General features: G+C 32.4%; 5 protein-coding genes, 1 long non-coding RNA gene and 1 other non-coding gene across 9 annotated transcripts; 4 read left to right on the forward strand and 3 right to left on the reverse strand.

Moving 5' to 3' along the window:
- Positions 1-859: 859 nt before the first annotated feature.
- LOC122627354 (abl interactor 2) lies at positions 860-3,977 on the reverse strand. Of its 2 annotated transcripts, none has more exons than XM_043808435.1 (5): positions 3,788-3,977; positions 2,597-3,262; positions 2,179-2,514; positions 1,847-2,104; positions 860-1,771 (listed from the first exon to the last, which is right to left on the reverse strand). In XM_043808435.1, the coding sequence occupies exons 2-5, from the start codon at positions 3,210-3,212 to the stop codon at positions 1,608-1,610; spliced, it is 1,374 nt and encodes a 457-aa protein (XP_043664370.1). In that variant the 5' UTR covers positions 3,213-3,262; positions 3,788-3,977; the 3' UTR covers positions 860-1,607. The 2 variants fall into 2 exon arrangements, with proteins under 2 accessions (XP_043664370.1, XP_043664369.1); XM_043808434.1 differs by having other exon boundaries at positions 3,732-3,868.
- A 474-nt stretch (positions 3,978-4,451) lies between these two features.
- LOC122627351 (vacuolar protein sorting-associated protein 51 homolog) lies at positions 4,452-27,029 on the reverse strand. Its single transcript, XM_043808429.1, has 12 exons — positions 26,792-27,029; positions 26,581-26,715; positions 26,277-26,498; positions 25,603-26,198; positions 25,292-25,520; positions 24,983-25,207; positions 24,527-24,861; positions 24,269-24,446; positions 23,823-23,935; positions 23,600-23,715; positions 5,109-5,114; positions 4,452-4,465 (listed from the first exon to the last, which is right to left on the reverse strand). The coding sequence occupies exons 1-10, from the start codon at positions 26,870-26,872 to the stop codon at positions 23,607-23,609; spliced, it is 2,223 nt and encodes a 740-aa protein (XP_043664364.1). The 5' UTR covers positions 26,873-27,029; the 3' UTR covers positions 4,452-4,465; positions 5,109-5,114; positions 23,600-23,606.
- Positions 4,513-6,559, forward strand: LOC122627355 (TELO2-interacting protein 2-like). Its single transcript, XM_043808436.1, has 5 exons — positions 4,513-5,049; positions 5,135-5,263; positions 5,338-5,499; positions 5,817-6,023; positions 6,108-6,559. Exons 1-5 carry the CDS (start codon positions 4,513-4,515, stop codon positions 6,375-6,377), a joined length of 1,305 nt encoding a protein of 434 aa, XP_043664371.1. The 3' UTR covers positions 6,378-6,559.
- Positions 7,041-9,269, forward strand: LOC122627353 (probable cytochrome P450 304a1). 2 transcript variants are annotated; one of them, XM_043808432.1, is made up of 8 exons: positions 7,041-7,188; positions 7,274-7,525; positions 7,617-7,789; positions 7,876-8,145; positions 8,212-8,501; positions 8,586-8,842; positions 8,932-9,139; positions 9,230-9,269. In XM_043808432.1, the coding sequence occupies exons 1-7, from the start codon at positions 7,101-7,103 to the stop codon at positions 9,111-9,113; spliced, it is 1,512 nt and encodes a 503-aa protein (XP_043664367.1). In that variant the 5' UTR covers positions 7,041-7,100; the 3' UTR covers positions 9,114-9,139; positions 9,230-9,269. The 2 variants fall into 2 exon arrangements, with proteins under 2 accessions (XP_043664367.1, XP_043664366.1); XM_043808431.1 differs by having other exon boundaries at positions 8,932-9,269.
- Positions 9,592-11,429, reverse strand: LOC122627358 (signal peptidase complex catalytic subunit SEC11A). Its single transcript, XM_043808439.1, has 4 exons — positions 11,230-11,429; positions 11,022-11,131; positions 10,734-10,883; positions 9,592-10,663 (listed from the first exon to the last, which is right to left on the reverse strand). Exons 1-4 carry the CDS (start codon positions 11,275-11,277, stop codon positions 10,429-10,431), a joined length of 543 nt encoding a protein of 180 aa, XP_043664374.1. The 5' UTR covers positions 11,278-11,429; the 3' UTR covers positions 9,592-10,428.
- Trnaa-cgc lies at positions 13,165-13,236 on the forward strand. The gene has a single exon. It is a non-coding gene; the product is annotated as a tRNA-Ala (tRNA).
- On the forward strand, positions 18,707-21,306 carry LOC122627362. The gene is made up of 2 exons (XR_006326839.1): positions 18,707-19,518; positions 21,034-21,306. It is a non-coding gene; the product is annotated as an uncharacterized LOC122627362 (long non-coding RNA).
- Positions 27,030-27,061: the final 32 nt, after the last annotated feature.

Genomic DNA, 27,061 nt, shown 5'->3' on the forward strand with positions numbered 1-27,061 from the left:
CTCTCTTTCTTACTATTTTTTCTTTTATGTATGATACAACGAGCTCGTTATTTTTTCTCTTTATATTCGAAAATCAAAGTAATTCACATGCGTAGTTAGCGAAAATATCTAACATGTTTTCTTACTATATGTGTGTGTGTGTGTGTGTGTAAGGACGTTGCTATGTATATAAGTTGTTGAAAAATTGTAAAAAAAAGACATGACCTACTTGAAAGTCTCTCTTTTTTGCAGTCCACTCTTAAAAGCGTTATCTATGAAATCATCTACCACTCTCTCATTAGCAACGTATAAAGCAATAAAGTAAAAATAAGAAACTTGGCTATACAAATGAACGCCGTTGTAAAGTCTTTAGAAACATTATATATACGTATAAGTTAACAAGGATGGTATTTATAATTTTCTACTCGACCTTACCAAGCCATGAGGTTTAATTATCTACCTAATGAAAAAAATTGTGTACTTATTTCCTTAGAATAAGAAATGTTTATTATATTAATTCGCAGCGAAAAAGTGCGGTTACTCTTTTACTGTGGCAATAGAAAATATACTTTTCAAAAAACTTATGTGGTATTAATTTAAACGATCTCTTTTATTGCTCTTTCAATGAGATCTATAAACTTCTTAATTACTTTCTCATTGTATGCACGGTCATATCCCAGCCTCCCTTTACTTTAATCAAGAGAGAAACAATGAAATAATACTTATTGTTTAAATGGTATAGTTTCTTTCGATTTTTGTTTTATTTCGAAAGTGTTCTACAATTATTAAAAGTATAATACATATATATATACACATACACTCACTCACACATATATATATATATGTGTATGTGTGTATACATGTATCTATATGTGGTACGTATATATCTTATATATTTTTTTATTTTTATTAAAATAAACGCATCGCGCTGCAATACTGTACCAAAGGTACTAAAGGTACTATAAAATGTTACAGAAATGCAGAAGGAGCGTTTGAACGCTTTTCGAACATTTTGGCGATACATCTTAGTCTCCTCCTTTTTTACTGTGATTAAACACAGTACACGATAATACATTAAACTTTATTACTAGATAGGACGTTTGGTATTTTGATTGCTTATTATTCGAGTACTTTAATTGTAGCTAAGATACATAAATATATTTTGCGGATGATACGCAGTTTAATTGGGTTTACACGATATTACGACGATCGTCTAGTTTATAATTGCAGGAGAAGAAGTATATTACGGAGTAGAGAAAAATACTTTTTCTTATGACATTGTAAAGTTTGGCTTATTTTTGTTTGATTTTTTTTTCCTTTTTTTTTTTTTTTCTTTTTTTTTTTGAAAAGACTACGAACATTGAATATGTGTAACATCGTTGGAAGAGCCAAAGAGTATTTTATTCGCTACCCCTCGAATCACGGACCATCTTATGTTAAATATTTTATAAAGCTCGATATCGATTGCTTATCGTCATATAAACGGTCCGTTTCTATAACTTCTTGCTAACCGATGATAACAAATAATTACAAAGCCCCTTTATATGTATCTTAAAATAGCAGTCTTTTAACTGTAGATACTGATCTTTACTTAAAATGCTTAAGAAATATAAATATGTAATACATGCCTAAACGCAAGGTTCAACGTAATTGCCAGGAAATAACCCGGTTATTCCATCCATTACTCCTTCCCACCAACCATCGTCGTTCTTTTTTAAGACGTAAATAACGGAGCTTTCTTGGAAACTCAATTCGTCTTCTTTATCGGCATAGTAATCGTAAATGGCGACGACTAAAACAATAAATTTGTATAATATTAATCCATATATTATATCACTATAGAAAAATAAAAATGAATTAGGCTCACCTTTCTCTATATAATTTTTTGGAACCCAGCCAGGCAGATCTTCTTCATCCGGTACGATAGGCATTATAGCACCACTGGAAGGAGTCGGTCTACCAAATTGAGGATGCTCCTCTTGTTCAGGAGGTGGAGGAGGTGGCAGTGGTGGACTACTAGCACCGCTACTTCGACTAATTTGATGAGCTAATCTGTGTGGTAAAGTATGATGCCCGCTATAATCAGCCATATCTCCACTGATACCGACCAGTGGAGAAGGTGGTGCTAAAACATTGATTCGATGATTAAATTATTTTAAACTAGCATAAAAAAAGAAACTTGTAATAATGTTTGCTTACGAGGCATGTTATTATGTTGTTCTTGTATGTATCCCGCAGCTCCTGTAACACTGGGTGGTGCTGGTGGTGGAGTCTGCGGATGACTTTGCAATGGATGGACTGTACCCACTTGAGGTGGGGAAGTATGTTGCGTCATATTGTTTGTGTGAGTAGAATGATTGGTATTGTGAGCAGAATGAGAAGTTGTATGAGCATGCAATGGCAACGTACTATATCCTGGGCCACGCTCGCGTCGTGGATGACCCAATGGATAATTTGGCGCATAATGACTAGGAACTTGAGGTGGAGCAACCGCAGGTGGAGTTCTATATTCTCGTGAACCCTTACTCAGTGTTCCTATTATCGAACAAGTGGTTATTAAAGATTCTACAATATTCAAATTGTTTGACACTTCAAAATAATCACGAATCGCTCTTACCAGTCCTTACTGTTTGAGGAGGAGTCGGTGGCTTGGTAGTAGGTGCAGGTCCTACCATAGCAGCACCCAAACCAGAGCCGGTAGACGTTGCACCCAAGCTCTGAACGCTACCTTGGCTACCTCCTCTTTGTTTGCTTCTTGGTGTACCACTACTACGTACACCATGGCCAATATCATCCAAAATCGTATAATCTATGCTTTTCCTTACATATTTGATAGGCTTTTCGGGATTTGCAGGTGCAATAATTTTATATTGACGGGCTGTCATTTTATTAGCCGTTAATACACCTATCTCTCGCCTAGCAACTTTTTCTTTATGTATCATAACGGTTTGAGCTATATGATTCATTTGACTTTCCATCTCGGCTAACTGAGATGTTTGTAGATCTAATAATTGAAGAAAGTTATAAGCGAGAGTATTTATTTGGTATGCTACACTAGCCAATGATTGAGTCGTATAATTCTTTGTTTCTTCTAATGCAATCCTTTTATTGTCTGCTTGAAAATAATTTGCCTCGCAATAATCCGCAACACGTTCAAGATTCGTGTGACTGTCTGCAAGATTGTGCCTTCCTTCAGGAATTTCCTGATGCAGCAAAGCTGCTAGTTCAGCCATGACTTCTGAATCACTGCCTACTCCGGAAGACACGCAATACGAACCAGATCCTTGTATTTAAAAATATAACGCGTTAGAAATTTTGTTCATTCTCACAAATTGAAATAATTGAACGTTGTACAGAAAACAAATGTAAAAAAAAAAAAAAAAAAGAAAATAGGAATCATGCTTTGTATGATCATTGTTATATTTATTTATGATTATTCAGTTTTTGGACATATTTGACAGCTATTCAAGACGTTCGAGTCATAATAAAAGATTTATCATTAATAAAATGAAGGGAACTAGGGTTATGTGAAGCTGTTAAAATCGAAAACCGATTCCAGATCATAATAAAAATAAAGTAAAATATCAAATGCGTGACATATGAGATCTGGCTTTAATCGTCATCGAAAATTATATGAAGGGTGGTGACGGACATGCAGGAAGCAAGATGGAGATCAAAGATGAGCATTTCCTTTTCGAAGTGAAAACAACGCTGCAAACGAAATATAATGAACGTATATAAATTGAACTAACGATACTCAGCCATATCGCAACTACCAGCTACTACCGCTGCATTAATTCATAATTACCAGGATCTTCAAATTTTCGGATAAAAAGAATTAAACGGTCTACTTTACGCTTACGAACGGGCGAACTATCTCACGGCAAGTACAATCGAATGGTATGCGCTCGATAGCGATATATAACGATATATCTCAATAGTCGCACCTGCATCGATACTTTACTTATCCTAGCTTTACGTGCACTACAGTTGGTTGTGTTTTAAGAAAAGGATGAATATAGTACAACAGAAAGCACAAGAAAAAGATAAAAGAAAATATGAGAGAAGGACGCAAGTATTTCATTCGAGATTTTCGATAAATCGAAAATACATAAGACATGTAACGTTGAATTTTACGATTCGAGATATCGTTTATTATAATGTTACAAAATACAGTAATTATACTGTAAAAGGATAGTCTGATAGAAGCTCAGCGAATATCGCTGCATTCAAGTCAAATTATATCTGATATTGATTTGTAAATATCGCATTCATTTAATGCAAGAAAATATTTTCTAATCAGAACGTCTAATCTTAATGTTCGAACGAAGAGAATGAACGAATCATTTTGTCGACCGTAGGGCCTGTAATTTTCTTAACGTGCGGTAGGTCAAGAATTTTATGTTTTTGCAAAAAGGATATACAAAGAATATGATATTCTATGAGAAAGATAAGGAGAATAATGTAGCTTCAAGATAATTCAATTGTAACATTATTCTTCAATTTAGTTCAAAATTGTACATTGCTATAACAATGGACAACCTCATGAGAGAATTGGAAGGCTTAAAAATTTCAGGAAATATAATGGATGAAAGTCTATGGTCAGGATGCATAGATCTTATAGAAAAAAGCTTCGTACCACAGAAACAATGTGGTAATGAGCGGCCATGCGAAGAAAAAGACTTCAGAGAATATAGAATTATAGTGGATAGAAATTTAAGAAATATTAAATCTATGTTACAACATATTATACAAAGTCGTAATGAAGCAAATGTGCAAATAGATTATGATAATGTATTAGTCAAAACCTTTGCAATGAATTTAATATATCTAATTGGAGAAATGCATGAGAAAAATGTTTGGAACACGGCGGAATCGGTTTCAATCTCCAAAGAATTAACTGATTGCTTCTACCAACTATATTTTTATTTAGATATTTCACAATTTTTAATGGAAAATAATAACCTTAGTATGATACTAGAAAAGTTTAGATATAAATTACAACGAGACAATTGGAAAACTTATCCATCAGCTGTTACGTGGTATAAATGGATTTTATTACAATTAAAGGTATATAGATTTTTATGTACTTTAACTTTAATTAGCAATCTTTTATTCGTAATAAAAAGATCGATTCATTTTATTTATCTTGCAGAAATCAAATTTATATGATCATATTCGTGAAGTACTTCCAACAGCTCTAATAATTATTGATGATTATGTATCAGAAAATGTAGTAATAGGATTAGAATGCTTATATCAAATTATGCAACACTCTTATATGGTAAGTAAAAGAATTATATATTATATATAACAATTAATATATATATTACAATTTGTTATGATATTTAATTGCAGAAAAAGGGATTAATAGATACTGGTTATGCAGATGTAATTTATCATGCGTTAGAACGTTTGACTCATCAGAGAAATGCCAGATATGTTGTGCCATTATATTCGTGTTTAACAAATCTCTTAGATACGTTGGACATCTGGGGTAATAATTTGAATGTGTTTGAGGTATATATTTTTTATTAGTATCTTTAATTTATTAATTGAAAAAATAATATACTTTTCAATATATATAATATAGGCAAAAACTTTATTCATTATTTGTAAAAATATAGAAAATATTATATACAAAACTTGAATTATTAGAAAAAGAGACAATGTGATGTAAATGCACGTGTAACAAGTATTTACATTACATTATGTCCTCTTCCATATCATCCAAAGTTTTATATATAATATTTTTATATATAAATATTTTCAATGAATAAAATTTTTACCCCATTTTATAAATATATATATATATATATATACACACACATTTACAGTGGACTAAACGAGATGAAATACTTGCAACATTATTAGATAATATGGAGCTTGAACAAGATGTAGAATTACGACATGTTTATATGTTAAGTTTACCACAACTTCTTAACAACATTGGTTGTGCCAAATGGTGTGAAAGAATAGCAAGAATACTTTCTGAATATTGTGAACATCATACAGATCTTAGAACTTTAAAAGCTACGCTAGAGGTGAGAAATAAATCTTATAAATTCAATAAATTTTATTTTTACTATAAAAAGCAAATATTCATAAAATATTATCTGTTTATGTAGACTGCCAAAACTTACCTTGTGATATTTAACTTACGGGTAGCAGCACACTGTATACCACTTTATACAGCTTTCCTGAAGCTACATTTTGACTTAACGGAAACACCAACGTTTGATATGGGAATAATGCAAAATTTAGAAGATTGTATTTGTTTGCTCTATGAATTGACACCAAGTATAGGCTGTGCTATTATAAGAGATGATCGTATGCATTTAATGATTAAAAGCAAGTTTCAAGTACAATGTTTGGGTGATATTAAATATTTAGAGTGAATGTACTAAGTCATTTTATATTCGAATATAATCTCAATCGATAGTAAGCGGTAAACCATAATCTTATACAAATTTATAGTATTTATCGCATAAATAATTGTAGTACTTAGGTAACTTTTTGTGATATGAAAAAGTTTACATATATTATTTGTATTGCGAAATACACACTTTTATTAGAAGAATATTAGCTTTAACATTTTTATTTTTTCTGCTTGCAACATACATATTTCATATAACCTTCATTAACATTTCTTACATAATAATAGGTCAGAATTATCGTAACATATGTTATATTATGCTATTTTAAAAGTCATACAAATATTACTAATTGCATATATATATATATATATATATATATATATATATATAATTATCATTATATATAAATTATCAGGCTATTTGATAAGATATGTAATATATGTAAGTATTTTTTCGGATTAGCTTTCAACAATTCGGTTATTTTTTATGTATATTCGATAAAAATACATTTAATGAATGGAGATAATGCACATTTCTGTATAATATAAGTACGAATACTTATTTATCATCTAGCAAATATAAAAAAATTTTAATTGAATGTCATGCTTAAAAAAAGGAAAACCTCAATTAAATTTTATTATCATATGTTATTATTATTTCTGATTTCTTGTTTTCTCATCTTGTTTTTTATCAGACTCTACAGTTTATATTGCGTAGTATTCTCCGACGACACTTGATGCAAAGATGTTTTTCGTAGTAATAATTGCTCTTCTTCTTATAATATATGAATATTATAAATATTTAAGCAGTAAACCATCAGGAACACCTCCAGGTAAAGATCTATTTATATTAATTATTAACAATAATATGTTGATCGTTAGAATATTAATTCATTTTTTTTTTTTATAATAAAACAGGGGTCGTTGGATTACCATTAATAGGAATTTACTGGTACTGTTTATGGTACGATTACAAATTTCCATATCGATGGTTTGGCTATTATTCAAAGAAATTAAAATCTAAAGTGATTAGTTGTTACTTGGGACCGTTTTTTACGGTAATAGCTAACGATTATGCAAGCGTGAAGGAATTGTTACTGAAAGAAGAGTTCGATGGTAGATTATCTGAAGCTTATTTTATTAAGGCACGAGCATTTAATAAAAAATTGGGTAATTTAATCTTATATTTATTTATAGAATTACTTCTAAAATAAACTAATTCATATTCCTAAATCTTTTTCTCTTTCTTTCCCTATCATAGGTATATTTTTTACTGACGGAGATCAATGGCGAGAACAAAGAAGATTCGCTCTTCGTCATATGCGAGATTTCGGATTTGGTCGAAGACATGAAATATTTGAAACTAAAAGTATGGAGGAACTAAATATTTTAATGGATATGTTAAAAAATGGCCCTATAAACGAAAATGAAAAGGTACTTTATATTTAATTTTGTGTTAAAAGTGACAAGGTTGAAAAAAAAAAAAAACAATTTTTTTGTTCATTCGATTTCTATCACAGAAAATTTATAAAGACGGATTGGCTCTTTTCCCCGACTTTTTATTCCCATTCTTTGTTAACAATATATGGGAAATCATGTTTGGATACAGATTCGAACGTAACAAATACGGGAAACTTTGTTACTTCGGTGAAAAAGCTATGAAATTTGTAAGATCAGGCGACACAATGGGGGGTGCTACCTTCATCTGGCCGATCACTTGCTCTTTTGGAAATTTATTTTCATTCACAGATGCAATGGAATCGAATTATATTATGATAGATTTCATAAAGGTAAATAGTAAATAATAATCCGATTGCAAATGTAGCTTTTAATTTTTGAAATTGTTCGAATTGTAGAAATATTTGTATAAATATAAAGAAATGCACGGGGAAAATGGCGACTACGGATTTGTAGGTAGTTACTTGAACAAACTAAAAGAGAGCAATATTCCCTCTTCCTACACGGAGGAATATCTTCTACTAACATTGTTAGATTTCATCTTACCTGCTATACTCTCGACAAGTAGCAATATTACGTTCGCTATTAAATTCATGATGCATTTTCCAAACGTGGCGAAAAAAGTTAAAGAGGAGATACACCAGGTCGTTGGAAATGGAAGATTGCCTACTTGGGAAGATAGAAATAAGTACGTAACTATATTTTGAAAAATATACTAACTTAAATCTTATATTACGATTGAACTCAAAAATATCTCTTTTATTTTGCATAGACTTCCATATACAGAAGCGACTATACGCGAAACTATGAGATACGAAACGCTTACTCCACTTGGCGTTATACGTAGATGTATTAAAGATACGACTTTTCAAGGATATTTTATTCCCAATAATACAGTTTTGATACCCAATATCGCTGAGATAAACCATGACCCGGATTTTTGGGGTGATCCAAAAAATTTTAGACCGGAGAGATTTTTGAAGGATGACGGACAACTTAATAAAGATTTTTCGTTACCTTTTGGAGCAGGTAAATCGGATCTCTTATTTTTGTCGTATTTATTTGTGATTTATATATGTAAATATTTTATTTATTTGTCTGTTTAAATAAAAAATAAGGTCACAGACTCTGTGCTGGAGAAACGTTCGCGAGATTTATGATATTTGAAGTTTTTGCTACCTTGATGCAAAACTTCGATTTTTCTTTCGTCGAAGGTCAACCGACGAGAATTGAAGATAAGTTCTCCGGTATCATTACTACACCAACAGAAACTTGGATTCGCCTAAAGCCACATTCTTAATGTGCGATTTATTCGAATAAGTTCTGGTAGACATAAACGAAAAAGATAAAACGATTTTTTATTATAGATAGCATATATTTTTAACATGTTACATTTCAAGGATATTTACTTGTTAGGTACATGTTGGTACGAATAATACAAATCTTAAATTTATGGGTAATATATGATTTAATTTGGAAAATATTAAAAATTTATGAACGAATAAGGAAAAATGGTGCAGGAAATGTAATTGTTTGAAATAAAATCATTATATTTATATGGAGTATTGTAAATTTGATTAATCCATTTTACTATAATTAATAATTAGAAAAAATGACAGTATAGTGAACATATGAATAATTTATGAAAATCTAAAAAGATTTTTGCACATATATATTCTTTTTTTTTCGATTATAATTTGTTACGTTCGATTGTGGAATATATTAATAGCAAAGAAAAGGATCCTTCAAATTTGGAATATAAATAATATGAGATATTATTTAAATCAGCAATAGACATAATTTAGTATATGTACAACTATTATTAGCTTGACAGGATTTTTCTTCAGTTCTCTGAACAATGAAAACGAATATCTTAATTAAGTATATACAAACCACTAAACTGTTGAATAGTACATTTCCATTGTAACTGCATATAATGTACTTTTTACTTTCAAAATTAAACAATTATTACAAATAATTATTATAATATTATTTTATGTAATCTAGCTGATGCATAAATAGAAATTAAATTTATTTTTGTGTATTATTTCGATAAGGTATACTTTATAGCTTTGACATCGATTATTAAATCTAATTAATCTTGCTATATATAGCAAAGCATAGTGCATAAGAAACGATAAAATTAAGTGCAACAATTCCTAAAATTAAGAGCAATGCTGAGGTATGCGTCTCAAAAATATTTTGTACCATTATTTTCTTTACCTAAACAATGAATTTTATAAATTTTAACACATTCTTTTTACGATAAACACAAGATCATGTATGCACATAAAAATCCAACTATTCTTTGTATATGATTTTGCCAATAGCTGAAAAACTGTTCGTTTTGTGGTACAATATAAAAGTACTAGAGTCGGCCTTCGTACTCTTTCAATTATTTATCACTGTCACAAGTTGACAGTATTTTAACAAAGTAATACATTTTTTATAGAAGAAAATTTATATGAACAGCATACAATTGAAAGGGTATGAAATCATGCAAATAACCTCCGTTCAAATGTTTTAATCAATTCATTGTCATCTAACCCCATTAAATACCTAGATTAAATGACAAACGACAGTCTATTATATTAATTTTCTATAAAAAGATATTCTTATTCTCTGTGAATCAATACATATAAACCCAAACATGATAGAACGGCATATTTGAATTTGGGATATTCATTCATATAAATAGTTACCATACCTACATATGGTAAGAATCCTCTTGCTCTACCTACAACGTCTTTATGTGTAAGCCACAATTGCCCTTGGGCGTATAAGCCTCTATCGTCGACAGAATTATTATCACCTTTTGTTAAAAATTTAACGGTATTGTTATGGTCTCCCCTAAAATACATCAACGATTTAAAGATCCGTATTAATGCAAAATATTTTTTATGAAAATAATTATGCTTACTTCTCATGAAGTTTCAGAACTCTATGCACTATTGGAATTTCTCTGCCTATCACTTTGAAAACAACAATTTCCCCTACTCTCATAGATTCATTTTGATGATTTGTTAAAAATAATAAATCACCTCTATGGAATGCTGGTTCCATACTACCACTAAAATATCAAAGAAAAATAATGTATTCACAAACTTCGAATTACGAGAACATTGTTATAAGAGTCGCTATATTGATAGCATTGTTTTAAGAAAAGTAATAAGTTAGTTTGTTATTATAGTGTTATATAGTGTTATACCTTAAAACAACAACAATGGGACTTTCGCTACCCGTTGCAACCATTAGACCTTTCCATATCATCAAGGCCGAGGACACGATCATGCCAAAGCTGAGTATTTGATACAGGAACTGCAAACAAAAGAGATTCAAGTTAGGCTAAGTTTTTGAACGACCATATGTGTTTTTTGTATGAATCGAAGACAATAATTTAAACAAAATAAATTTACCTGTCGTTTATTCATCCGACGTACATCTTCAAATATTGATTGCAACATGATGATGATATTATATCAATAAAAAGTCAACTCTGATACGGATCCGTGCAAAAATCCTTCCACTTTTATTCGATGTGGAAACAACCGGCACAGCTAGTCAATCAGTGAGACCCACGTCACGTAAATATACGACAGGAAACGAGAGAACGCATATATGCGTACAGCTGTGGATCGTCAGTCAAATGGAGGAGAATTAGCGGTTGCACAGTAGCGACATATACGTACAGATAAGTTTAAATTCACGCGGGAAATATAAAACTTTTTCTTCCAAAATTCATAGAAACTTTAATGAATGTATGCAATTAATCTTTCACTTACACGGTAAAATAGTTCTTGAAAAATCCGTATGAATGAAAAAGAATGTGTCAAAAATAATAATCGTATAAAAAAAAGAAAGAATATATATATATATACATTTACATATATATATTTTATATTATATATATAAATATATATATATATATATTATATATATTTATATTAATATATATAAATATATATATATAAATAAACGAATAATTCCAAATGTAAAAACTTTATATCTGTAATAACTTTAATAAGTTATTTTCAAAAAAAAAAAAAAAGAAAAAAAAATATGAAGATCATTGAATAAGGCTCTATTTAATATGAATAGAATATTTTTTATTTTAACGATGCTTTATTCTAGAATGTATTATCCTTGAAAACAGAACAACGACTATCCTATGACAAATGCTTATTTATTATTTTTTCTTTCGGCCTTATCGCGTTTTGATTTGAGTCCTTAATATAAAGGTTATATGCGCATTGTCGATTAGTCGCCAGTAATCATTAGATTCAAGAAAATATATGAACACGTACACGTTTGATCGCGGCGTTTAGCAGTTCGTCGGTGGTCACGAATAAAATAATTTATATCGAATCAAATGCACGCGTTTGCACATAAGCAATTTTTTTGGAGACCAGGCACTAGCGAATATAACCTTCAAAATGTCCGAAGCTTCGAAATAATTTTAACTAGGGAATATAATTCTAAACAAATTTTTTTTTTCTTTATTTCAAAATTCTAAAACATTCTCCCTAGGTTGTTCTCACGGCAGATTAAGATTGAAGAATCATAATAACAATGGTAAGAATATCATACTTGCTAACATCTTTAAAAATTTGTTAAATATTTCTTTTGTTTTTGTAACAAAGAGTGTACCCAATATTTCTTCTTTTTTTTTTTTTTTTTTTGCAAATAATCATTATTATAACGATCTCGATATCCATTCTATTCGATGATTGTTACTGACAAAATTGATACTAACAAAATCCAATTGTCGAGTTTGGTCCTCTGGCTTTTTGGTTATTCGTTGATCTTATTGATTCTGGTCGACAATACGCATATAGCCAAAAAGACAAAGAATTAAAACATCGTGAGGTTCTACAAAATTCAAGTCCAAGTACATCTGTACATTTTCAAAAAAATCATAATTACAATGGAAATATTCTTTTTAATAGAACTGTATTCAAACAGTAATTTTAAAAACAAACACTGTGTTGAATCGTGTAAAAATAAAATTGTTTTTCTAAACCGTGTTATTTCGAAATTATATGAAAGAAGAAATATTTCAAATGTTATCTAGTCTTACGAAAAAGAGATCTAAATATTTAAAGAGAATTACAATTTTTGTTAGAAATTCATTATAGCATCTATTTATTAAATTATTATTTAATAATTAAATGTTATAACATAATCTTTTCTTGTGGAAATACAAAAAGTTAATAGTAGTATAAGACTTACGACAAATATCATTTCTTTTTTATAAAGAATTAGCGATAAACATATTTATTAATAATTATGTAATATATTTTTATCACAGAGGGAGAGGCAGAGATAATACACATTATCAGTCTCTTACAAGTGGGGGTGTAACTCAGTGGTAGAGTGTCTGCTTCGCATGCTGAAAGTCCTGGGTTCAAATCCCAGCTCCTCCAATCGAATTTTTTTTTCCTTTTCCTGTATCAACTTTATGTTCCTTAGGAAATTAGTGTATACAAGTGTTTTATATGGAAAACAGATCTTTTTCTTGTGTGTAACTATATTTCAGTCTCGTTATTAAAAAAAGAAAAAGAAGAGAAAAAAAATATGAAGAATGATTGACTGATTTAATTAATTTCTTTTTACTTAATTATTTACTTATCTATTTTTAACATTTATTCATTTATCTTATTGGTAATACAATGACATTAAACTATAACAGAATTATATGTAGTTTAAAGTACGCTGAAGAATAATGTCGTTGCTCGTCGCTCCGGAATGTCACAAAAGAAAGTAGATGTGCGTCCCGACCCATTGATAAGCACTTGAGCAGCAGGAGATATGGTAATTTCTAACCCAGTCTAATCACTCCTGCGGCACTAGTACTTAGGAACAGGACAGGATGTATTATTCATCGGCTGCTTATTATTTTTCAATAATTATCATCTTTCAACGATCACACTGTAGATAATTCTGGAACAATCCTAAAAAAAAAAAAAAAAAATGAAAAATAAATAATGAAAATAGTAAAAAGAATAAATAACGAAAACGATTTATACGAAAATATTAATCTTAGATTCATTAATTTATATATATAAAGAATGAACAGAATTTTCGAAGGTTTTCTATAAAAATCTATAATCAATATCGATCTTTACCTAATTCTTCTGATATCTATTAACATACATCCAAGAACAATGGCACTCTTTGTTTTTCATTCTGCTAATAACTAAAGATATTTCTCATATTTCCCGAGTCTTAGAAAAAAATAACGTTTCTAATATCTTTCTTATTTTCAAAATAAGAATATCTTTCTGAAAAGGAGAAGCGAAAAAAAAAAGATTATTTAGTGTTAAATCGAAGGAAAGGAGGAAAATCCTAATTAAGCTCGCCCACGGTTTGTCGGTAGTTCGTTCGACGAAATTAGATAATCGACAGGAGAATGAGACGACGACGACGATGACAACGATGACTGCTACTCTATAATTTCTGTCATTTTATAAAGTAATAAATTAAGGAGTGAAACGAGGAAGACGGACGATAGTGGAAATTATATTCGTGTCAATAAAAAAAGTGTCACGAACGTTCCCGTTCTTAATCGTCGTCGACTCGCACGCCAAGAATTTCTTTTGATGATGATTCTCCCTCCTTATTTTTGTTTATTATTTTCTTTTCTTTTTTTTTTTTTTTTTTTTTTTTTAATACGATCGAGAAAAAAAAATGAAACTCCATAGCTTCGTACACGGTAAGAACGAGATACACTTAATAAATATTAGTTCGTAAGAGCCGGCAGACCGACCAACCGGCGAATACATCTACCATAATGATGCAATGACAAACACTGGCACTCATTGAACCGACCTCGAGAAGTCATTAAAGTCGCCCACTACTGCGCCTCTCCACTTTTTCTCCCACTCCTTTCTCTCTCTCTCTCTCTTTCTTTCTATATTCAAGTTATCGAACTTTTATGGAACGCGCAATTCCTTAGTAGGACCTGTTGCTATTCTACCCTTGATATCCGGTATTTCAATTAAACGTTAAACTCAAGAATATCGTCAAAGTCAATCAAGCGAATAACTAATTGGAAAAAGAATCAAAACATAAACCCCCAAGAACATGATTCGTATCATCTTTATGAAAACGTATCATCGTAATACAGAGCAATCGAAACTTTGACTTTTCTAAAAATATTTATCGATTCATTTGATATTCGTTGCTGTCATATTTTTAACAAGTATCTTAATAGAAGAATAGATCGAGCGGTATAATTTCTAAAAGAATATCGGACGAAAATACCTAGGATACATTCGAATAGAATCTAATTCTATCGAGGGTAAATCGAGCTTCTGATATTAGTCGTCGAGGTCTGATTACGAAGTAGGTACAAATTGAAAAATTGTTTCTTCTCGGGACAACATTCATCGTAAGTTTGTATGTAATTTTGATTAAATGATTACCCATGTGATATAAAACACAGAGTTCTTAATACGGGGGAGAAAATGCGATATGTAACAAGCGGTATATAAAACATTCGTCTAGTCCTAGATCAAAGAAAACATCTAAAAAAAAGAAAACAATTTTTCAGAGATTCTAAAAAGAGAAGACGTTGTTGCATCTGTACGTTGAGACGACATAAAGCTACATAAAAGAGGATTAGAGCGAAGAAAGAAGATGCAGGCAAAAGCCGAGACTTGCAGATTCGGCTGGATGTATAAACGTGTCGCGAGCACATGCGTGTCCACGCATGACGTTTCTCTCTTTCTCTCTCTTTCTCTCTCTCTCTCTCACTCTCTCTCTCTCTCTCTCTCTCTCTCTCTCTCTCTCTGTCTCTTATTCTCTAGACGTGTTACGACTCTTGCAAAAAAGTAAGACGAACAGAGAAAGAAACAGAAGAAAAAAGTAGAGAAGGAGGGAAAAGTGAATGTGTTGGTGTCTGTGAGAGTAATGTATACTTGTATTAGTGCAACGGAAGAGAAAGAGAGGAAAGAAGAAACGAAGGCAGGATGGACCAGAAGAGTTTAAGAGAAGAGAGAGAGAGAGAGAGAGAGAGAGAGAGAGAGAGAGAGAGAGAAAGAGGGGGAGAAGAACACCAATTAACGCTAATTCCCACTAATGCCGGCTCCCTCTCGATGTTCGTAAAACAGCTTGCCCTTTCAATTTCAAAATGCCTTGTCTGCGGGTACGGCCTGTTAATGATGTGCAGTATCGGGCAGTGGTGCACAAACCATAAACGACGAGTAGTGTATTTTTTCTAAGAACTCCTTGAATTTGCGAATACAAAAATGAGGATCTTTTCGTCGAAACTAAATGAGAAGAAATTCGATATTTATCTGTATTTTGAAATGACCTCCTCTTATTATTTTTCGCGATAATTGAATCTATCGATCCTATACTATTCAATATTTTCTAATATCGAAGTTTGTGACGAAGTCGTGATTCGCTTTGGACGATACCAGGAAATTAATTTCACCTTTCGAGAAAGAAGGACTCGAATTGAAAGCCTGCTTGATAAAAAGAGAGACAGAGACAGAGACAGACAGAAAGAGAGAGAAAGAGAGAGAGAGAGAGAGAGAGAGAGAGAGAGAGAGAGAGAGAGAGAGAGAAAGGGAACGGGGTGCGCGCGCGCGCGCGCAAAATCTTTCCGGCGGTAAACGATCGTAACTATGACTTCCGCTTACTCATCAAAAGGAAGGCTCGCTCGACGAACCGAGACGACGATCGAGCTCTCGAAAGTAACGATGCCGAGAAAACTCGAGACACCATCGACTCTACTCGTCCTACGAAGAGAATATAATCGGTATCTTGACCCTACGATTTATTATTATAGGCTATTCCTTCGTCTCGTCTTTCCTATCCTATCGGACGGGTCAAGAGGTCGAGCCGATAAACGCTGCCAGAGGGCAAATCATATTTTCAGAACAACAAAATGTTGTCTCTCTAATAATAACGTTCCTATATTCTCTTTTTTCCTTTTGTATTTGTTTCTATTGGAAAATGTTCATAAATAAATCTTAGCCGACAAAAGGATATCATCGCATTTAACGATTATCGTTACGACGTTTGACGATAGAAATTATTAGGAAGCTAAAATTCAATTAGTTAAAAATTTTCTTTCGCGATACTAATCCTTTGAATTTGATTATTCGATATGAATGAGAAAAATAAGTCATAATCGATCGATGACGATTAAAATCGTTTATAAAATTTGTAAGGGAATCGTTGTTACTCAACTTTCTTTTCTTTCTTCTTCGTCCTCGTTTCGTTCTATCGTAAATACATACATACGTATAAATGTACGCATTAGAAGCAGAGAGTTTCGAGAGAAACGAACCGAACGCGGAAGATGTGCCACGGCGTGGAACAATGACGTCAGAAATAGAGGAGCGAGAGACAGTGGGGTCATTTTCTGCATATCGGACTAGTGAGCCTCTCTTCTCGTAAAGCGTACATTTCTTACGTGTTCACAAACATTATTCTAAAACGTCAAGGTCGTCGAAACTTTTTTTTCTTCTTCTTTCTTCTTTTCTCTTTTTCTTGTTTACTTTCAAAGAAGAAATATCGACATGGTTCCGTGATTTCAATGTAGAAATCGATGAAGTGAATTCTGATTTTGCGGAGCGTAAAATTACCCGTATCACAAATTTCACCTAATCGACGATTTTTTATGGAAACACACACACACGCGCACGCACACACATGCACATATTTTTCTTTTTCCTTTGGATTTTACGATCAAATTTGTCGCAACGATACTTTACCGATCTGATTAATCCATAAGATTTTTTCTAATTCATCCGGAGTTGTTGCGTTCGTTCGTTTATTTTTTTCTCTATACATTTCTCGATCAGAATTTCTTTACGTAACCTCTCGCGATGAATTCGCGATGAAACAAGCAAATGCGATAAGCCGACTACGACGAGTTCGTCTGCGAGGCAAATCAGATTCGTGTGCTGGTAAATCGATGTTTCGCAACAACGTTTTTTTGAGTTTAACAGAAAAAAATAAGAGAGAGAGAGAAAGACAGACAGACAGAGAGAGAGAGAGAGAGAGAGAGAGAGAGAGAGAGAGAGAGAGAGAGAGAGAGAGAGAGAGAAATAAAGAAACACAGAAACTGGTAAATGCAATCATTCTGAATTTTTTGTGCCCGCGTAAAATTTGAAAGTAAAATGGCCGACAGCGACCAATAGACTATCCAATAAAATTCATTGCTTTAATAATAAAGAAGAAAGCGTATTAAATTAAGTTGAATGAATGTGCGAAAAAAAAAAATTACCAACATAATGGCCTATATTTTTAGCAAGCGATTATTTGCCTTATCGTCGCGAAGAAAAGTTCATGCTGTTCTCTCGATGGCAGACACGTGTTATCCTGACTTCTCTCTCTCTCTCTCTCTCTCTCTCTCTCTCTCTCTCTCTCTCTCTCTCTTTCTCTCTCTCTCCCCCCCACTCTTTTTCTTCCTTTTTCTCTCTCTTTCTCTTTTTATCTATCACGAAGATAAATTCGAATGATACAAAGTGGAATCGTCTAACACCAGAAAGCTTTTCTTTCATGACCGATAGAACAATCGCAGGAAATCTCACGACCTTTAACTTTCGACAGACTTTATAAAAAACAATATGCATAAAAATACGTGTGTGTGTACGTGCGTGTGCGTGCGCGTGTGCGCGCTTATGTGTAGTATGTACGATATGAAGATTCCTCGTTAGTTTATTTACACACACAGCACGACGATTTTTTTCGCGTAGGCGGGCTTTTCAAAATTGTCCGCTTTTTGAACGTTCGATATTTCTTCGCGTTAAAGTACACAGCACACTTCTTATTTTTCTTATCTCGATTTTCTTTTTCTGTTTCTTTCTTTTCATGAAGAACGATGAAAAATATATTTTTCTTTTTCGTTCGCATCGATACCATGCCAATAAAAGAGAAAAGAACCAAAAATTAAGGAGGAAGAGAATAATCGTTAATTCCAAGATCAATTCACAGAAAACAGGATCAATTTCTTTCGTTCGCTTCTTCTCCTTCTTCTTCTTCTTCTTCTTCTTCTTCTTCTTTTTGTCTTCTTCATCCTCGTCGTTTTGTTGTGTAGGAACCAAATGGAGAATAAAAGAAGAAATCAATAGGATATAAAGAAAATGAAGGAAGAGAAATATTAGGCATAAAAAACCCGAACCGAAACCGAGAGAGTAACAACGATAGCGAGGAGAACGATCGAGCATGACTGAACAACCGTTCTCTTCGAAGTCTCTTCGACCGATCCCGCATCGCGCGATTCGCGCGCGCACGAGAGAAAAACGAAGAGAAAAATCAAAGAGAGGGGAAAGAATAGAGAGAAAAAGAGAAAAAGAGCAAAAGAGAATTGAATAGGTATCGTACGTTTTTATGGAAGAAGAACTCGAAAGAAAACGCGCGGCCAACCGTGACAAGGGTGGATCGACGACTGAGCGATAAACCTCTCTTGATTGGCTTAATATAGTCCGGCGAAGAGAGTAATTAGCCGCTCCTCGCCGCGCGGGAAATGATTGGTCAATTTAAACCTAGAAACACGGTGCATTAAGCATTCAAGCGGCGTTCACTACCTATTAACGGTTTGCAAGAGAAGCTCCTCGTCGCAACCACCACCATCGTCCTCCTCACCATCGTCATCACCATCACCGTATGTATCATCGTAGTCATCACCATCACGAGTATCGTCACCTTTCTATGGTGGTTAGTAGAGACGATGCTACTGGACCCTACTGGTACGAATTCTTTCTCTTTCGTCCCTCCCCTTGACAACACGCCATTTTGTTCTGTCTCTCTCTCTCTCTCTCTCTTTCTCTCTCTCATCCTCTCCTCTCACTACTTTTTTCCCTCTCCGTTCCAAGTCAATTTACCAATTGAAATCAGTGCCGGACGGTGAGGAAAGGAGTCACTGAATGATCGACCGAGCAATATGCTTCCCTTCCTTCTTCATCGCTCTTCTCTCTCTCTCTCTCTCTCTCTCTCTCTCTCTCTCTCTCTCTCTCTCTCTCATACTCAACACATACTACGTACACCCGGTCCGTTATCAAACCATTCACCGGCTCGATCGGTCCTCATTGCTCTCGGATCGTCCAACGTGATTGGCCCTGACGATCACGAGATTACGCGTTTGTTCAACGGTAACCCGCGATCTCGCCACTATCATGATCTAGTTTGAATTTGAAACAAAAGATAAGTTTTGAAAACGTGAATAAATCTCGCTCGTGCCCTTTATTTTGTTCCCTTCTATTTTTTTTTTGAATTTGTGACAAGTCTTAGATTAGAAAGAAAAACTGTTTGTAAGAAACGAATTCATTGTTTCTTCTTCTTTTTTTTCTTTTTCTTTTTTTCTTTCTTTTATTATAAAGCATTAAAATCAAATCGTGATACTCATTATACAATCATTTTTTATACAAAGCGAATCAGTCATGTAACATAAATCTTGAAATTGAATTAACAAGAGAGATATTCTTTAATGATCTTTAATTTCTTATATGCTTTCCCACGTGAAAAGTAATCGTGTCTAGGTGAATTTCTTTTTCATCACCTACGGCACTACTACTTAGCACGTGAAAAAACTAATTTGATATTTTCTTTTGATGTTCTTTTAAAAATTATCTTGAGTTTCCTTCACCGTCGCCCGTTTCTTACCGACTGAATTTATCCCAGAGTCGTGCAGTAAATTATATAGTTCGAGGACCGATTAAAGTTCAAAATTTTAGAGAATACGTAAAATTTTCTCGGAATATCCTCAGAAATCCGATATTTAATGATGGAAAAATACCTAGGACAAAGATCGAACAAGAATAAATTGTTTTATCTCGTAGAACTTTTCGTTGAGATAACAAGCGTAGAAAAGATAGTTTGATTTGTGAACGCAACAACGAGCGTGACTTCATATCGCCCATCGTTACGGTCACAAATCGAAACATCTTTATCGAACTTCAGGAAAATCCATTGTTCTCCTTTGTTGCCTGAAACAAACAAACGAACAAACAGAAAATAAAACGAAATAAAAATATATCCAGAATATTTCAATGCCTTTACAATGGATTTTTATCAGTTAAGTTAGAAAAAAAAAAAAAAAGAGAGAGGAAACGAAGAGAAACAAAGATAGAGAAAAGGAAAGAAATTATAAAACTAATTATCATTAACCGATATCATTTTCGAAAAAATTCTTATCTCCCAATCAACATAAATCAACAGTCTGTTTAAAGTGCAGATACGTCAATTCGAAGAATTTCCTTTCACAGGACACATAAGAGAAGAGAAGAGAAGAGAATAAGGAAGGGCATTTGGAAACGTCATCCATCGTTCGATGGATTCGTCCATAAATTGGCAAACAATAGCAAATGGAGGGCCTTGTACGTAGCTTGACGGAAGAAGAAGAAGAAGAAGCAGAAGAAGAAGAAGAAGAAGAAAAAAGAGGGACGGGTTCGCCGATTAAACGACAAGCAAGCCAGACACGCACTGGCCCTCATGCTTCGAACACTGTATCTATAGAATGTAACTACTATTACATGCTACTCGGTTTTTTTCTTTTCCTCTCTCTCTGTCACTCCCGAATGCTTTAGTCATTTCATAATAATCGCACTTTATACGCGAGCAGTCACTACCCTCCATAGTTTTTCCCATGCGGGCCCACTTTATCCATTTTAAAGGAACGAAGAATTTTATTGATATACAATCGTCCTTTTTTTTTTTTTTTTCTTTTCTCTTCTAGTTTCTTCTTCTATTTTCTTCTTCTTTTTCTTTCACCACACGTGCATTTGTATTTTATATTCTTCACTGATCGAAACGAATAATCTTTAATCCTCTTATCCCTCCACGCAATAACTCTCTTCGTTCTTACAAGAAATTCTTTGAATAATATCAAACCGTCGAACTTCATACCAGGAACGATCTTGATTCGTAAAAAAGTAAATGAAATCGTTTGATGGATAAACGAATGTCATCATTATTTTTCTTCACACGAAGTCGCAATAGTCGTTAATACTCGCATATGTTAGGGATATCCGTAAATGTCGATAGACAACGACGACGACGACGACGACGACGACGACGACGACGACAAGATATATTTCATCCTTGACATACGACACACTTATTGGATTTTCGCGATTCGTCGAAGTAGATTATAGTAAGAAAGAAATAAACGATGATTGTTTTTTCCTCAAACTTATTTCTTTTTCTTCTGAATTTTACAATAAATGAATTAGCTAGGTAGATATGTTGGCAGTATAGCCAGGAATGAAATACGTCTTTGGAAATTGAGCTACTGGCAAATGTACGTAATGAAGTAGTTACACATGCACAGGTGTTTTCTGTGATCACGTGTGCCACATATGCATATTTCTCTCGACCGTCTTTACTCTCTAGAGAAGATCGTAATCGTCCTTTGACGAGCGAAAAATAAAAAAAGAAAAAAAAAAAAACGGTAAAATAAAAGAGAATGTAACAAAGCGAATTTAGAAATTTTCTTTCTTTTTTTTTCCCCTCTTCATTCGAATTTTTTATTCGAGTAGAGAAAAGAGGGAAAAAATGTTAACGTTTTTTTATTTTTTTATTTTTTTTTATTCGAGTATCCACGTACGAAACAAGAAAAGTCGAAAGTCTCGACGGATTATTTTTCCTAAATTTCCAGGGAAATTCGTGATTAAGTCGCGAGGCACGGCCCCGACGGGTAATTTAGAGGAGTTTATTAAATTAGGTAGAATGCGGTGCGTAGGCCCACGCCGGATACTCGGAGAATGAATCTCATCCAGCGAGAGGAAGTTCGAATTAACTCGAGCCACTGCCAAGAGGGTACGACGTCGTGTACCCCGATGTACTACCCATAAACTCTTGACCTATTTTTTCCCTTGGCACCTTTCCACACGCTATTGGACTCTCCGGTCATTGAACGTGATGATCCATCATTAATAATTTTTATATGTTGCTTTGTTTACTTAATCGGTTATAAACCACAGATTCTGATCTTTTGATTATTATATGAAAGAACATCAATGAGTAAGAAAATGCAGAGAATACAAAGTGAAAGATAAATTTCATTTAAGAAATATTTCCATATGAAAAAAAGCTCATGAAACGAGTCGGTAGTTAATATAATGATAATTATATTTATATATGTATGTGTTTGTATGTATGTGTGCATACATGTATATTATTAAAAGTCATTAAGTACTCTGAACTAATAAGATCGTAAAGTTTGGAAGTGTAGAATGTGATAGATGGTTAAGACTTATTACAATCGTTTGACCTTTCTACTTACACCGTATCTCAACTTTGATGGGTTTATACTGTACGAGAGAGAAGAAAAGGATAGTATAGCGAAAAAAAGGAGAAAGACAAAGAGAGAAAAAGAGAGAAAAAGAGAGAGAGAGAGAGAGAGAGGAATTTGAAGTACGAAATTGAACGTACGAAGGAGAAGGAAGAGCTGTAAGAAATTATGTCGTTGCACTCAAATTAACAATAGTCTAACATAGAACTCGATTATTCAATACTTCGATACGCGTAGGCGACAAGAAGAGGAGAAGAAACGATCCTATCAATTATTTTCTAATATATTATTCTTAGTCTAGAATAATGAGTCAGTATCTAAGTAATGATAATTTTAATCGCGATACGTTGTAAATGTTTTCGGTATTATCCTCTTTACGAATTCCTAATGAAGCGAAACGACGACGATACAAACAATTCTACGTATATTTTGATTTATAGATAAATTTTATTTTACATCTTTTTGCATTATTTTGCATCTTTTAAGAATATTTTGTATAAATAAATAATTATGTACATATTGTAAACTGTATAAAATAAAAGATAATTATGCTTTTTCGCATATAATGTCCACTAAGGTTGGTACCATCAGAATCGGGCTTAAACATCTATGAACTGCACTTCCAAGGATTTCGTCTAAAAGGAAATGAACGACGCTGGAAAAGAAAATATTAGAGATATATTATGGAGGATATCGATTTATTTGTAAAAAAAAAAAAAAAAAGAAAGAAAAAAAAATTCGATGAAAGATCGTCATACATACTTCTCGTCCGAAACGAATTTCCAAAGATAAAGCTGGAGATAATGTGTGTCGACTTGTATCTGTTGTAAGCCGTTTGTGCTAAGTGTTCGTAATCTGACGCATTCCAAAAATGTCTAAAAGAATGTTACAAAATTAGTATTATAATCTTTGTATAATGAAAGGGACGAGAAGGAGCAAAAAGGGTAAATCTTAACCATATAAAAGTGTAAAATATATTGCGTAGCGCGAATTACGTGCAATATGAGAGAGCAATGCAGACGCGAGAGTATAATGTACATACGCGATACAAAGTGGATAATAGCTGAGCTATTTTATCATTGGGACTGCTGTGCAGCACCTGCACCTATTAGAGTACTTTACATGCTAAAAGTATATTTCTTCCTATATACGTCAACCACGTTGTCCCTTGTTTAATATTATTTATAAATTATGATACGCTAAATTACCTTTAAACTGATCTTGATGATTCCCGTTAAGATAGAAGCTTTGTTGAATTGAACCGATGAAAATATTTCGATACGTTCGGAAAATAATTTATGAATATTCGGCGCTAAAGAAGAATCCAAGCGATTCGGTGTGTACGAGGACCAATTAGATCTATAATGATGCCTTGATGTACTAACGCTGAAATAAAATAAACGATAAATTAAACATTAAATCGAATCGGAAATGACAAAATTATAGATCTCATCTTACGTATATACCTATGCGTTTTCCTGCTACTATCGCTACTTCTGTCAACTTGTCCGTCTACATCATCGTACAATGCGGCAACTTGAGAATCAATTGCCGTTATGTCTTCAACGACTCTTTTCATAACGATTCTGACTGATCTTGGTTCCATTGTATGTAACCAATCTCGGGTCTCGACAGATTTTCTTATTAACTGTGAGACAGCTAAGCCTTGAATACGGACATAATGATTTAATAAATTTTGAGCCGCCATTTGAAAATTTTCACATATCTCTGATTCTGGTGTAATGATGTTTTCGGATGAAGCGTATTGTTCGATATTAAACAGATTATCTGTTGTTTTTAACTAAAATATATAATCGCATATAACTTAATAATTCATTACATTGAATTTAATGTAATAATTAAATAATTCAATAGTAAACATTAAATTTAATAAATAATTTAATTGCGTTCGTTAAACGTACCAGATACCGTACATTATTCTCTTTATACTCGATACACATTTTGCTAAGTAATAAAAAGAGAGTAGGTGGAAATTTTGGGACATCTGAGCCTGTACAAAATCCACTTGCAATTGCTGTTAGATGATGCAAAAATCCAACAATTAATCCTTCTCTAACTTCATCTACACAGAAGTTATGTAAAAATTGTGTCTTTAAACTGAATGATAAATCTGGCTGTAAAAATACCTGTTCAAATGATAAAGAAAATTAATTAGTACATGGTACAATAGAGTAAATATTTTAAAAAGGTACATCAAATAAAAGACAAACCAATAAATCTTGTAAAACTCCTTTGACTTTTTCAATAATAGGCATAATCAAAAGTGCCTGAAGTTCTGCTAATCCACTATCTCCTTCTTGACTTGGTTTTTCTTTTCTAACTTTGACAGCTAATGTTTGTCTCACTTTGGCTAATGCTTCGCTCAAATGTTGTTTCAAAGAATGTAAATGATTGCGACATTGTTTTCTTCCTGCATTTAAAACTATATCAATGCTTGCTCTAAAATGTAACGATTAAAAATCATTAAAACTTTAGAATATTTTTCTATCATTAAATTTATGAGAATTATTGATTTAATTACTCGGCAAAATCTGTTTCTTGACACGGCATATTTATGATTTGTAATCTTCTATAGAATCTATCAAGAGCTCTTACTAATATTGCAGTATCAGCTACATTTTCGACCCTTTTTTTGACAAGATCAAAATACTTTTCCATATTTCTTGTAATAAACTTATTTAAACGAGTAAGAGCTATTGTATCAAAATCATCTGAGAAATCATTATCTTCTAAGGACACTCTATTTATGAACATATTATTATAAGATATAACTATAAGACATAAATCGCTTAAAAATCCAGAACTACCCTTATCTATAAATTCTATCATATCATTTTCACACATATCCTTCAGTATATCTAATTGTTCTGTCAATCTGCCCTCTGCATGAATCAAAAATTCATCGCACAATGAATCAGCTGGCTCTTTTAATTGTAACAGAAGATCTACGTTTTCTGCCAAAGCTTTAGTTGGCACATCTCTCTTATGAAATTGCATTCTTAATTTAGATTTTAATTCTTCTAAAATTTCTTCGCAATCTTTTTGAATTCCTTGGAAGGAAGGCATGTTACCATATTGATCAAGTACGCGTTGTGCATTTATATAATCTTGTACCGCCTAAAATAACACAGTTCTATAAAATTATCTTTAAAAAATGAATGTTATGTTTGCTTTATAATAAATCGAAAATATTACTTGAGTATAATTTTCTTCGTTCATTTTCTCTTTTAGATTGCCTGGTAATTTAAATAAAAATTGTAATTTCTTTAGAAGAGTATGAACAGAGGATAGTCTAGCAATTTGTTGTCTAGTCCCTTGTAAGGTCGAAGAAATTTGTTCTGAAAATGATGTTATACTATCCATATTCTTCGCAAGTAAATCCATACTATCTTCCATTCCTTTAAAATCAGTTTTCATCTAAAAATTTAAAGTATCAAAATCATCAGTCATTTAGCAGTCATTTACAATTAATTTATAAACACTCGATTATTCGAACTACCTTTCTAATAGTATCTGTTGCTGATATAAATTTATTATAATTTTCATACACTAATGTTTGCATGTCTGAATGCAAAGTTTGTGTGTCCCTTTTTATTTCAGCCTCATGATCCATAATCTGTTTCAATGTATATTCCTGCAAAATATATAAATTTTCTAATGAAGATAATTGGATTTGAAAAATTTAAATTGACAGAATATAAGTGACATACTTTTAATAACTTGTGTAAGTAATTATCTGGATTAAAATATTGTCCATTGATATCATACTGATTGTTAGAATTCTCTGCCATGTTTAATACTTTTATTCGCTGTTATTAATAATTATTAATACTTTGAAATATATTTTTTCAAGTTTTGTATTGATTTAGGTTAGTCATGTATAGCATATATATAACAGATATAAATCAAAATATCGAAGAAATCATAAACGTCACGTAGAAATCTTATATAATTTTTTTACAGTGTTGCCAAATATTTAG

This window comes from Vespula pensylvanica, chromosome 2 (genome assembly GCF_014466175.1).
Source record: "Vespula pensylvanica isolate Volc-1 chromosome 2, ASM1446617v1, whole genome shotgun sequence".
In the NCBI taxonomy this organism is placed as follows: Eukaryota; Metazoa; Arthropoda; class Insecta; order Hymenoptera; family Vespidae; genus Vespula; species Vespula pensylvanica.

What these genes read in the sequence shown, in the direction of transcription:
- LOC122627354 (XM_043808434.1), bottom strand. An exon ending in TCCTCAAACAGTAAGGACTG is followed by an intron (nt 2,515 to 2,596) that starts GTAAGAGCGATT and finishes GTTCGATAATAG; the next exon opens with GAACACTGAGTAAGGGTTCA. An exon ending in AAAAAATTATATAGAGAAAG is followed by an intron (nt 1,772 to 1,846) that starts GTGAGCCTAATT and finishes TTATTGTTTTAG; the next exon opens with TCGTCGCCATTTACGATTAC.
- LOC122627355 (XM_043808436.1), top strand. Translation starts at nt 4,513, where the DNA reads ATGGACAACCTCATGAGAGAATTGGAAGGCTTAAAAATTTCAGGAAAT. An exon ending in TTATGCAACACTCTTATATG is followed by an intron (nt 5,264 to 5,337) that starts GTAAGTAAAAGA and finishes ATTTAATTGCAG; the next exon opens with AAAAAGGGATTAATAGATAC. An exon ending in CTTTAAAAGCTACGCTAGAG is followed by an intron (nt 6,024 to 6,107) that starts GTGAGAAATAAA and finishes CTGTTTATGTAG; the next exon opens with ACTGCCAAAACTTACCTTGT.
- LOC122627353 (XM_043808431.1), top strand. Translation starts at nt 7,101, where the DNA reads ATGTTTTTCGTAGTAATAATTGCTCTTCTTCTTATAATATATGAATAT. An exon ending in AGCATTTAATAAAAAATTGG is followed by an intron (nt 7,526 to 7,616) that starts GTAATTTAATCT and finishes TCCCTATCATAG; the next exon opens with GTATATTTTTTACTGACGGA. An exon ending in ACTTGGGAAGATAGAAATAA is followed by an intron (nt 8,502 to 8,585) that starts GTACGTAACTAT and finishes TATTTTGCATAG; the next exon opens with ACTTCCATATACAGAAGCGA.
- LOC122627358 (XM_043808439.1), bottom strand. Translation starts at nt 11,277, where the DNA reads ATGTTGCAATCAATATTTGAAGATGTACGTCGGATGAATAAACGACAG. An exon ending in GTCGGATGAATAAACGACAG is followed by an intron (nt 11,132 to 11,229) that starts GTAAATTTATTT and finishes TTTTGTTTGCAG; the next exon opens with TTCCTGTATCAAATACTCAG. An exon ending in CCCATTGTTGTTGTTTTAAG is followed by an intron (nt 10,884 to 11,021) that starts GTATAACACTAT and finishes TTGATATTTTAG; the next exon opens with TGGTAGTATGGAACCAGCAT.
- LOC122627351 (XM_043808429.1), bottom strand. Translation starts at nt 26,872, where the DNA reads ATGGCAGAGAATTCTAACAATCAGTATGATATCAATGGACAATATTTT. An exon ending in CAACAGATACTATTAGAAAG is followed by an intron (nt 26,499 to 26,580) that starts GTAGTTCGAATA and finishes TTAAATTTTTAG; the next exon opens with ATGAAAACTGATTTTAAAGG. An exon ending in TCATCAAGATCAGTTTAAAG is followed by an intron (nt 23,936 to 24,268) that starts GTAATTTAGCGT and finishes ACATTCTTTTAG; the next exon opens with ACATTTTTGGAATGCGTCAG.